At 39.3% G+C, this 12,261-nt stretch overlaps 1 protein-coding gene across 2 annotated transcripts in view; it reads right to left on the reverse strand.

Moving 5' to 3' along the window:
* grik2 (glutamate receptor, ionotropic, kainate 2) overlaps positions 1–12,261 on the reverse strand; it is a 186,774-nt gene that overhangs the window by 44,899 nt on the left and 129,614 nt on the right. For both annotated transcript variants that reach the window (XM_044033726.1, XM_044033727.1), the window contains exons 11-12: positions 7,214–7,420; positions 5,099–5,322 (exon numbers count right to left, since the gene is read on the reverse strand). In XM_044033726.1, the coding sequence (XP_043889661.1) occupies positions 5,099–5,322; positions 7,214–7,420 (431 nt within the window). The remainder of the gene's footprint in view (positions 1–5,098; positions 5,323–7,213; positions 7,421–12,261) is intronic.

The raw sequence follows: 12,261 nt of genomic DNA on the forward strand, positions 1-12,261 counted from the left end.
GAATTAATAGTGGGCATTTTGGCTCAAGTTAAGGTTTTTTCACAATTCATATGACATTAATTTTGTAGTAAGAAAATGGAATTTGTTTTAGTGTCATATGTTTTCCCAGACGTCTAAATATTAAGTCATATATGGGTCAATTGGTGATCAGTATGTGTGCAATCTTGAGCTTTATACAGTATCGTAATATATTACAATACATTCTGGCTGTTACATGGTTAATGTGTTATTTCCATCTTAATTTATTGCCAATTATTACCCCTAAGAATTTAGTTTTAAGCACTGTATCCAAATTGTGATCCTGTTAAAGTTTAATTCACAATTTCCAAGTATAATGCTTTTAGTTTTGAAATGAAAATATACTTTATTTTCGCAGTGCTTACTCCACTGTATCCATCTGGAAAAGTCAATTACCACTCACCATGAACAAGCATGAGGACAGTTGTCCAAAGCAGTGCTGGATCATGGGAGAGGTTGGTTGGACTGATGCTGCCGCTGCTGGTTGGCTCAGGGAATGCTAAACCAGCAGCTTAACCTGTCTCTTATTGTAGCTGTGGGTCTGTTTGCTGTCAGTTTGATCCAATTACACTGCCCTTACATTATCTCAGGTCATCTCTGCTCCAGAGGCAGAAACTTAGAGCAAGGTCAGTGCAGAGATAAGTATATGGGGTGAAAAAAAGGCAAGGATTTCAGCAGCAGTGCAGAAACAATGTGAGTTCTTTTCTAATCTTTTTACAAGGGCAGGGTCATCGTGCACAAATTTCAGTGACAACACACAGGATAACACCAATGTCAAAACGGATGAACAGCGAGGGTCAGCATGATTCCTTTGCATCCGCTTGTCACAGGATTTTAGGTGACAAATTCTGGATGGCATTTTGTGGTTGTTCTAATATTTCCTTATTGTAGCATTGCTGCCTATCCACGTGAAACAAAAATGCAGGGAGGTGGATACAGAGACTCTGAGGTCTCTGTGTTTGCTTTCAGTCTGTCATGGTTTCAATTATTGCTGCTCGTGGATCAGAATGCCTGGCATAAGGAACCTTCTCTTTAAAAAATTAAAATGATGCATCACAGAGCTGGAACCAGAATTTGGATTACTTTTGATTTCACTTGTCTCTGGGTTATATTTCTGCACCTTTAGTTTGCTGCCTATAGTGTTTATATTACTGTATAATAATTAGCTCTGGTTTCTGTATTTCTTTTGTCTGCAGTATGTTCAACGCAAAAACTAACTTGCCTTGTTCCACAAGAGAATGAGGTCATTGTGATCTATGCAGTTTTCTTGGTCTGGCTGATGCACAAAAGATTTTCTAGGGTGTTATTGCTGTCACCTAGCAACACAACTAACATACATACCATAACATAATTATTTTAAAGTTCTTCTGATACTTTGTAGTTTTTGGCCACCATTGTTTAAACATACGTTTGGTGCACTGGGTAAAGTCCAACCTCTTCATCTTTGTTCGCTCATTTAAGTGCAGCCTCCAATTAAGGAGGTGGCTATAGAACTGACACAGCTCAAGTGTGGAAAACCCGGTATGCACTCAAGTTCTCAAGTTCAAGAAAATTTACCAAATATCTCTTTACGTAAGAGCCAAAATATAATTTGTGTTCATATGTGCACCTCCAGTGCATTCCAGGGCTTTGGATGGAATATTTTAATCCACATGATGAGGGATGTGCCTTTACTATGAGCACACACAAAGGGGTTTTCATTCAAGGGAAGTCAAATTAAACTTGATGCATATTTTTGATAAATTGCCATTTTGAGCAAGACAGTCAAGAAGTGTATTAGTATTGTGATGTTTAAGAAATGAAAAGGAATAGTCTGGGACCATTTAAAGTCTTCCTCTGATTCTCACATGTCAAAAGAGAGTTCGCTTCATGTGTATAATGTGGGGCATCAGTAATCAGGTGATGATGCAAAGGCCTCGGCAGACGCAGAGTAATGTATTGCAGTGTGTTTTCCAACCATTTCATCACCTGTGCCAAAGGTAGGGGCAGTACTGAGTGTTGTCATAACAAGAAACATAAAGGTAATAAAGAGCCGGCAACATTAGCAGTTCATATACTACATGCGAGTGAACATGGCCTACACATGGCTCCAACTGTAGCGTTGTGTATGTCACTGCTTGGATTAGTCGCTGTCAGTTTCTCATTCATGCAAACAGTCACTCACACAGTACAGCACAAACACAAGCATACAGAGATAACATGTGTAATGTGTATGCACACAAACACATACACACACAGATATATGTACGTATATACATATAAACATACATATATTGATATTTATAAATGCACGGTACTACGAAACTTTGTAGTGTCTTAGGTTTTGTCTCTAAAAATTGGTTCAAAACAGTTTGCTCTCACAACCTCAGTTGAAATGAGTTTGACTTGCTATTATAGAAATGACACGTGTAAACAGAAAGTGAGAGAAATGCACCTCTCCACCAAAGCAGGATTAATTGGAGGATGAAGGACACACATACATAGGATACACTGAGAAGTTCTTGTGCCCACATGAATTATGACCTTTGTCAGGAGCAAAGACACTTTTTCCAGAGCCAGTAAATTTGGAATTAGCCAGGTCAGGTCTTGGTTGAATGTGTCAACATCTAATATCTTAATATTTATATTGTCATTTTCTTTTATATTTTATCTTCATCTATACTGTCTTTGCTGCTGTAACAATGTAACTTTCCCCACTGCAGGACAAATAAAGGACTATCTTATCTTATCTTATCTAAAATCAAACTTTAACCCTAAAACATAATTTTTATCAAGAGGCTCTAATTATAGAAATGACATATAAAAACATATTTAGTGATTTCTTTGCATTTTTAGGACACTTCTTACAATTAGACCTTTTGTAACATCACTTCCTGTAGCAGAGGATCCAGAACAACAGGCCCAAAGACTCGCAACCTCCATTATCACAAAGGGCCTTAAACACAAACTGTTTCCAGAGTTGTTTTAAATGACCTTGTGCAACTGCTGTCATTCAATCTCTCATAAGGATCATTTGGGGAATTCAAAGCTAAGGCTGATGACTATTCAAATAAGTAAAAGAATAAGTATATAATGCTCTCACAGTAGAAAGATATAACCTCCACATTTCTGTTCACAATACATAATGTCCCTTTAGACCTCTCATTTCATGAACCTTTGTGAGAATCTGATGTGCTACCATCTACAGCAGAAACATGCAACTGTAGCCCAGCATGCGTTTGTGTACACAGGAGAAAAGAAGGAATAAGGTGAGGGGGGAAAATGTATACACTTACCCAAACATGTACTTATTGTGATACTAAAAACAGATAGGTGCATATTCTGAGCCAACTTAGATGACAGTTGCTGCTTTTTATCCTTTTTGTGTGATCATATCGCCAGTAACATCACAAAAATATAATAGTGTTAACGATAAAACTGGCGGGTCACGGCTACAAGCGAGCCGCACACTCCCAAAAGTTTTAGAGTCAACACAAAATCTTTCTTTCACTTTTCTTCTCCTTCACCATGCTTCAAACAGCTGCCAGCATCAGGAACCACCAGAACAAGAAAGTAAGTCTTTAAAAACTTTTGGCCTGGTCTTATCAACCGAAAGGATTTCGTCTGAGCCTAGATGAAAAAAGAAAACAATACGCTCCTATTATTAATCACTAGAATGCTCCACCTATTCCTTTTTTTGACAACCAGCATCAAAATAGCCCATACATACTGTACAATTTGGAGCCTCCCAAACAATAAACATAAAACCTCAAAAGAAACACCACAGTGCAAATGAGTTCTAGCACCCTGTACATTTTGTGAAGGAGGGTCAGGGCATTATATTCAAACTCTGCAGTATTCCCTCCATGCGTCCAGTTTAAGTTGGGTGGCAGTGATTAACTGCAGTGAGAGGCCTGAAATTACAGGTTGTAGTGCCACTTATGCCCTTCAGTGTAATGGGTTTAGGTAAAGGTTGGCGTTTCTTGTTTCTCCTCTCCCCTACCAGTCGAGACAGAAGGACACACACTTTGTGTCTGGTTCTGTCAGAGCTTCCTTTCTGTTAAAAGGGAGATTTTTCACTAGACTGCCGCCAAGTGCTTGCTCATTGTGTTCCTTTTGGGTGTCTATAATAATTGTAAGGGCTCGACTTTTCTTTGTCAAGTGCCTTGAGATAATGTATATTATCTTGCTATGCAAATAAAATTGAATTGAATTTGACGCATTGAAACTGTACCACGGTGCTCTGAGGAAAGATACATCTTCATGGACACCAGAGAAGGTTATCCAAGAGAACGAGTATGGACAATATTGTCATTCTAAGCAGAGGTTGAAGGCACAGGAGGCTGAGTCGACTCTTGTTCCATGTCTAATCTATTGAGGTGTGCACCTGACAGTGTTTTCGCTTAATGGAGACCGTGAACCACAATATGCAGGCAATAAACGTGATAAACCATATCTCTCAGTCACAGTTGTGTTTGAAACAAGGTGAAGGGAAAAAAAAGAGAGGAGAAAAGACACAATGAAACTCTGGGACACTGAGGACAGTGAGGGAAAGGTGGGAGAAGGGCAGCAGCCTTTCACATCAAGCTGGACATGTCCCACACATATTCCTTTCACACACATATCCGACCTGCCACTCACTCAGGCACATGCACACCACCCTTAAATGCCTGATAGCTCTACAACTTCTTTGCCCAAGGTCTGTATTCCTGTGTACACGTGTCTGTGTGTCCTGGGGTTTCTGTACTTAAGTGATATCTATCTGAGTCAAAACAAGCCTCGAGTTACCTAGCAGCCATGCCGAGCTAGAAACGAGATACTCTGCTCGCATAATTGGTTCTTTATCAATGCCCGATGGTCTTCATGGTTTAACTACATGTAATATATCAAAAGACAGAGTCATTAAATATGAGCTTTGATACATGATGGCTGATTAGTATTCACATTGTGTTGACTGGTAAGCTTCCATTATGTGCTCAGGATGCATCCTGTAATTACAGAGATTAGCCTGCTGTTAGTCAGATGGGCGAGGCTGAGCAATGGCCGCTAAGCATGTGTCTTACTGTGTGTGAAGCAGTGATCACTGGGAGTGACATGTTACCTGGCTATGACAAACAGCACACAACTGACACCCAAGTAAGCCAGCAGAATATACATCCAGATATCAGGCGAGAGAGGGTTGAGGAAGGAGAAGACTCCGGGGTTGGTTCCGTTGGGCTTGCGGTACAGTATACTTATACCCAGCGTCATGAAGGGCTTGGAGAAGTCGATAACCTTCTCGCGCACGTATGTGATGGCAAGGGGAGCCACTGCCAGATCAGCTCTCTGTCAACATCAAACATAAAAAGGGAAGATGGATAGGCTATAAGTCACAAGAACAGGAAGCATTTAAAGGCAATCAAATTAAGAAAACAGGGTTTTTACACAAAAGACAGTCTGTCCTTTAAATAAGGCACTCAGCAAGAAATTTAAAGCACTCTCTCTTTACATCCATCAAGTACACACTCGCTACTAAACTGCTATTAAACCCTTTTCCCTCTTTGGGGGCTGAATCGTTCATTTCTTTTCTTTACCTGCTTTGAGTGGTTGGCAGCTGCCTGTCACATCACTTTACTTTATATAGTGCAGCAAGAGATGTGGACAGGTCGTCAATACTTTGGAGGATCAGCAAAAAAGAATAAAAGTTCTTATATAACTACTTTACCTGATCTACAGTTATATGGAATGTAGTAAAAATGTTTTTGTTTGGAGCTAAACTTTTCACTATTAGGACACAGTCTTGGCCACTGCATTCTTCATTATGTGTAAATGTATGTTATATGGTTTGTTGATCAAATTCTTAAAGATACAACATTTTTGTCACATGAGTGCCATACGTCACTTGAAGATGAGTTGACTTAGGTCAGTGCTCACAACTGTCATACATGAAAAGTCCTGCTGATACTATTTAGGCATCATCCAATATAGCTGGACTAGTCTAACATAACCCACACAGAAAAGCCACATCAGCATCATGACTGTGCTTTGAGCATTTTAAAGACAAAAGACAATATTGTCAAATTCCTCTGAATTTGCTCCCAACTTCAGTGTTTTCTCTGCAACAGAACTTCTTCTGTGTGAGTCCACACCCCTCCAGTCCTCTGAGGCCTTGTCTACTGCAATAACCATCTGTCCAAGTCAAGCCTGTCTAAGCAAGAAGTGGGACAAACCCAGGCTGAACATCATCTCACAGGGGATTGGGCCCCTCACCCATGAAAAGACTGTCACAACAACCAATCACTGCACTGATCAAGAGCAGAAGCAGACGACAGGACTTGACCTCTCGTGGGTGCTGCTTCTAATGGGGTCAGGTATTGACTATTGGGCATGCAGCAGCTGCTATATTTTTCTGTCCATGCAGTTTATCCTAACAGGGACTTTGTCGGATGTAATGATCTACACTGTGAGCAGATTGTGTGAGCCTGTGTGTATTTTAATAAGCTCTGTAGGGGAAACAACTCACAACAGAATCTATGCTTGCCTCGCATCACTGTACTTTTAAATGGTGCTCGTTGTTACCTTCCCCTTTCTTCTTTCTCTTTCACTTTCTTTTCCCTGTGGTGGGCCGTAGTGTTATACTTCCATTCTCTCCAAACCATTTCCAACTATAAATCTGGATGGCACAAGATGCTGACACGGCACTTTAGTTTAAACAAGCAATGAAACTTTCACCAAAATAAAGACTTTGCACATGTAACTAGTAACTGCTTCATCACTTCAACAAAGTATCCTAAAGTACAAACTCTGATGAGAGGGAAGTTGTTGGTCTGTTAGTTTATCATTTCTACTAAAAACACACTGGCAGCTGTTTTGGTAATTTATTCAAAAGCAGTTGTTACAGTGCAGTATTTTAGTGATTTAGTGATGACAGTGATTACAAAGAATGTTATTTTTAGTTCTGTCATTATTCCTTCCAGTAATTTTTTATATATATATATATATATCAAGCTATCAGCAGTGTCATATTTTGGCCAAACTCCTGTGCATTTCTGCCTTCAGTGTTGCTTTGGTCCTAAATCCCATGATTCCGTAATCAAAACATGATATTCATAAGTAAAATTACCATTGGCCAAGACTATAAAAATGACTGCCCTATAAACTGGAATGAAGGTTAAAGAGAACATTTGACTCTTAACAATTATGCTTTTTATTTAACAATCATTTTTTAAAGACTCACGTGGTCCATTAGCTCTTTGACTATCCCGTTCCACTGGCCTGTGTTCTCATCCTGAGCTCCGTATTTCCCATCTTCCACCAGACGAAGCTCGTAAGTAAAGCCAAGGATGTTGGCCAGCTCTCTCAGCAGGTCTATACAGTAGCCCTCAAAGCGGTCGTTCCCATACAGTGGCTTGTCAGACTTCTTGAACATCACATATGGCTCTTCCTGTTGAAATAGAAGAGAGGTGATGAGTCTCCGCAGCACTTGGTATCTTTTTTGTTTCCGATAAGACGCTATCTGAGTGGGTGTCTGATTTGAAAGATAGTCTTGAGAGCCATGTGAGCCCAAGCACACACACTGGGCTTGCCTTTGTCGAGCATGTGTAAAGCTGCTGTGTTTATGTGCTTGCCAGCAGTCTCAGTCCTGTGATGCAAGGTAGGGTGGGTGCAAAGTGAAGCATGACCATAATACGAGATAATCCCACATATCAATGACTCTGTGCTCCATTTAGGATCAGCCGGCTGGCCTTGTGCCCAGTCCCAGCATTCAGGACACCTCATGCTTTGTCAATAAGATAAGAGATACTGATAGATGGACACAGAAGGAGCCAGCACAGCGTTGTTAATGTCTTCTTTCAGGAGGAAGAAGAGCCAGTCCTTCTCCTTCCCGCCTACTGAGCATCAACTGCACCATTTCCTTCTCTTTTCGCTCCACACTCCCTTCTACATTTCCACTTCTTCCTCCCGTCTTTCCCTCTGCTTCATGCACCACCTGTCTTTGTTAGTGTGAGACACTCGTGGCACAGGCCTCATTTCTTCAGCTCTCTCTCTCTCTCTCTCTCTCTCTCTCAGACAAACATAAACTAAAAGTGTATCATCAAGCAGGTGCTGTTTATCATATGAAACAGAATGAAAATAAATCATAAATACATTGTTAAGAGCTCTGGCACAGTCCATTGGACTGACTTTAATACACAGGCATAACATCTAGAGACACACAGAAACATGTGGGTCCATGTTAGGTAGTAAACAGATCTAGAGAATTGATATTGAGTGATACATTTATAAAACAAATAACATAACAGTATGACATCTTTCCTAACATATTACATTTTGTTTTGTGTTTCTACTTTCAGTGTTTTTGACATTACCTTTTGGGAACTACTGTGAGCAAATGAACTGAGAACTTAAACTTCATGGTGGTGCAAAACACAGCATGATGTTTAGACAAATGCACTGTGTATTTTGTTGGCAAGCAGTTTAGAATTGTGTGTGCACTACATTATGTGCATAAACTGTGTAGAGCCAGGCGTCTCTTCAAATTAAGTCTGTTTTTTTTCACGTTATCTATATATGATCAACAAGGACTGCAGCCTTTGTGAGGAGTTAATTATTGTCTGCATAAGTGATGTTAAGCTCTTTGAGGATAAATGTCAGTCCTTTTAATTAGTTTGTGGTGTCAGATCTTCATTTATGCAATGGATTGGAAAGAAGGGCACAGTGGGATTTACCTGGAAATTATGTAATGTTTGTCAAAAAATCTATAGTGATATTACTTTATTTTGTAGCTTATTCTTGTTCCTTCACATGTCAGTTACTTGATACTTTTTACAATTACATATTAAACAAAACACATTAATGAGCATCAAATTAAATGTGTCAGAATGAGTCAAAATGCTATTTCACACCATATGTTTAATATGTACATAAACCAAGTGCATTAGTTCTTCAAACTGAGAAACGTGCTAATTAAGTAGCAATAATTTACATCACCATATCACATACAATTAGCAGCTATAGCCTTAATGTAACCACATGGCAGCAATCAATAGTACCATTGCTTGTTATAGCCATAGTAACCGTTGTGCGGCTACATTACACCTTGGCACCAGCAGGACTGCAAGGATACTGATGTAATCTCAGTGAAAGAGTGGAAAGCAAGATCCACATACAGATCAATACTAGAGTGGCTACAATGTCAACACATATAGAGCAGATAATAAAGCAAACGAGTACAGTTGTATGTAAAAGCCTGAAGGGAATATAAGTAAATACACCATCCCTTTTTTATGAACACATATAAACACAGTAAATGTAGCATGTGGTACAGTTAGGGCAGCCTACGGCATGTGAAACAGAAGGAGACACTAGTTTTCTTTTTCTTTTTTCTTTAACCTTAAATCTTATGGGTGTATTTGTCTCTACTAATCATGACCAAAACATGACCAATGATCCTGAATGCATACATCATCATAGGTTATGAACTCCTGGGTCAGCAACTGATGATGACATACAGACATGATGCCCTGTCCAGATGTTGCGTATGTAATGTGTGAACAACTTATTTTTTTCAATCAAAGGCGACACCAGGGTTTCCCTTTCTCTCTATTGCCGTCGTAACTGAAATTTTGCATTGGTAGTGATGATTATTCCACACATTCAATTGTCTAGGGATGTTTATGACTGTGTGCAGAAAGCTCACTCACTGACACTGCCAGTATTGAGAAACTAGAAGAATGTGTCCAATGTTTCTTTTCATTGAGAAAAATAAACTGTAACTGAATAACTAATTCATTAATTTATATTAAAGATCTTAATTCCAAACCCTAGCACATATTTACATCAGTTTGTGGCTCTTGTGCAGTGGACCTGTCTTGCCTTTGGAGCAGGCAACACATTATGATCAAACACTGGGTCTATACCTCCCAGTGGAAAATAATGGACTACTGCACGCAAGGGGAACACAACAATTGGTCTTTTTCCTAAACCAGTGGAGATTAAGGCGAGTGAAGAGAGTATGAAGCAACTTGCAGAAAGTCTTGGTAATCCCCCTTTTCATTGACAGGTATCTCACACACAAATCTCCATCTTGCCTTCACATGACCCCGACAAACTATCAAAGTGAAGGAAGGAAGATAAACACGGCACAGCAGTTGTTTCCGATGCAACAATGAAATGATATATATATGTATATATATAAATATATGTATACACATATGTTGTTCTAGACATGGCATAATAGAGTATCACTGACTTTTGGCAAAACAAGCACTGGATTAATAATATCAATTAGCCAAAGAAAAAGACAACACTAACAATAATACATTTATTGTTAGTATACTGGATTACACTGTATTGGCTGATTCTCAGCAGTAAACAATTTTGATCAGGATTGTAGCCACAAAAAACTGAGAACAAAGATTCAAATTAATAATACCGAAAACAGCAGCTATCAATCAGTATGAAGATTTACTGAAGCTCCTGACAATTGTTGGCATGATATCGCCGGTCTGCTGCGGCATGAAAAAGCAGGTGTGACGTTGGATCAGTTGTAGAGCAGATCATTACTAAACCAGACGGTTGTGGTTCAATCTCTGGCTCCACTAGTCTGTTGTATCCTTGGCAAAATGGCCAAATTACTTTACCCCAAGTGCCACCACCCCCAGTGTTCCTGACAGCTGTGCCAGCAGCATGTGAATGGGTATAATAGATGTCTGACAGTAAAAGCTGCACAAATGAGATGAAACAGCAAAACTGTAGCGTAAAGAAGCTTTAAGGGGTCATCAAGACAAGAGAAGTGCTACATAAAATACAGACCATTTACCAAAAAATGTGGTCCTATTATAATGTTGACTGTACATAGTGAGGTTGAGACATTAATGGACAGTGCTGCTTGTGTTTTAAATATAGCTTGAGCCTTATTTGTCTGAATTGACCCTTTTCACCAAGGTAACAACGCAATCCTGTTCAGCCCAATTAAAGTATTAATTGAACTCCGTGTTTATTATTTGACCCATCTGCCTTGTTAACCAGTAAACAGCTGTTAGCTCTTATTGAACACAGATGCTATTGTGAGCCCCTTGGCAACTCAAGACCTTTTACCCTCTCTTAGCTGTGAAAGAATGTATCTCCCATAAACAGTAAATGAACATGTAGCAAAGACACATTTGACAAGGGCATCCACAACTGAGCTTCACTGAGCAGATGTGATTTAACAATGTTGCACAACTGTACAATAAATTAGAACGGGTCTGCTTTTCAAAAGAGATGTTGATATTCTTTGTTGTCTATAATTACTGGCCAGTAACGTATTTCTGGCTTGAGGTGCAAGTTAGTTCGTTAGAAGAGAAAATTCAAACGGTCAACTTCAGTACCCCTACTGTTTGGCCACTATTGTGTATTGGCGTATTGCAGTGATTCCCAATCGTGGTCAATCAGGGACCCTTGCCCTGCATGTTTTGGATGTGTCCCTGCTCCAACACACCTGATTCAAATGAGTGGGTTGTGCAGAGCTTAATGACGAGCTGACTATTTGAATCAGGTGTGCTGGAGCAGGGAAACATCTAAAACATGCAGGGCAGGGGTCCCCAAGGACCAGGATTTGGGAAACACTGGTGTGTAGTAGCAATACGAAAAGTGGAACTTCTCCTCACAGCTTGTGTCGTAATAAACACACCTGCATGAAATACACATTAGATACCAATTTAATACTCATATGGTTTGTGGCTTGTACATTTTCCCTTGTCAGTCACCCAACTGATGAAAGCTCTCCATTTAAAAGGCTATTCCGATCTTCTTTTTTTTTAAACTGATTATGTATTAGAGATATGCATTTAAGAAATACATTGAAATAATAATTTTGAACCTGTATGAAAATGGAGCTCTACCTTCCAGCCGTCACAAAACTTGTAACCTATAATATCTTATTATATCTATACATTTTCTCACTATGACATAGTGCTATAGTATTACCTTACAAAGACAAACATTTTAGTTCATGTGCATGTAATTTTATTAAGTTATGTTATGTTCTTATTGGAAAAAAATCTATTACAATGTGCTGCAAAGGGAGACTCATCCAGTCAGTGCCAAAATTCATTGTACTAATGGATATAGAGCAAAAAAAAAAAGAGTCTGTCTTCCATGAATAGTACTATGATCTGTTTAATGTCCCGCAGATGATCTGCTGATAGCAGCATTGGCTCCTACAGACATATTAGAAAAATGAGATGCATTACACAGCACATAAACGCCATGATACGTAACACTAACAACATATGCTTGATA

This window comes from Solea senegalensis, linkage group LG9 (genome assembly GCF_019176455.1).
Source record: "Solea senegalensis isolate Sse05_10M linkage group LG9, IFAPA_SoseM_1, whole genome shotgun sequence".
Taxonomy (NCBI): Eukaryota; Metazoa; Chordata; class Actinopteri; order Pleuronectiformes; family Soleidae; genus Solea; species Solea senegalensis.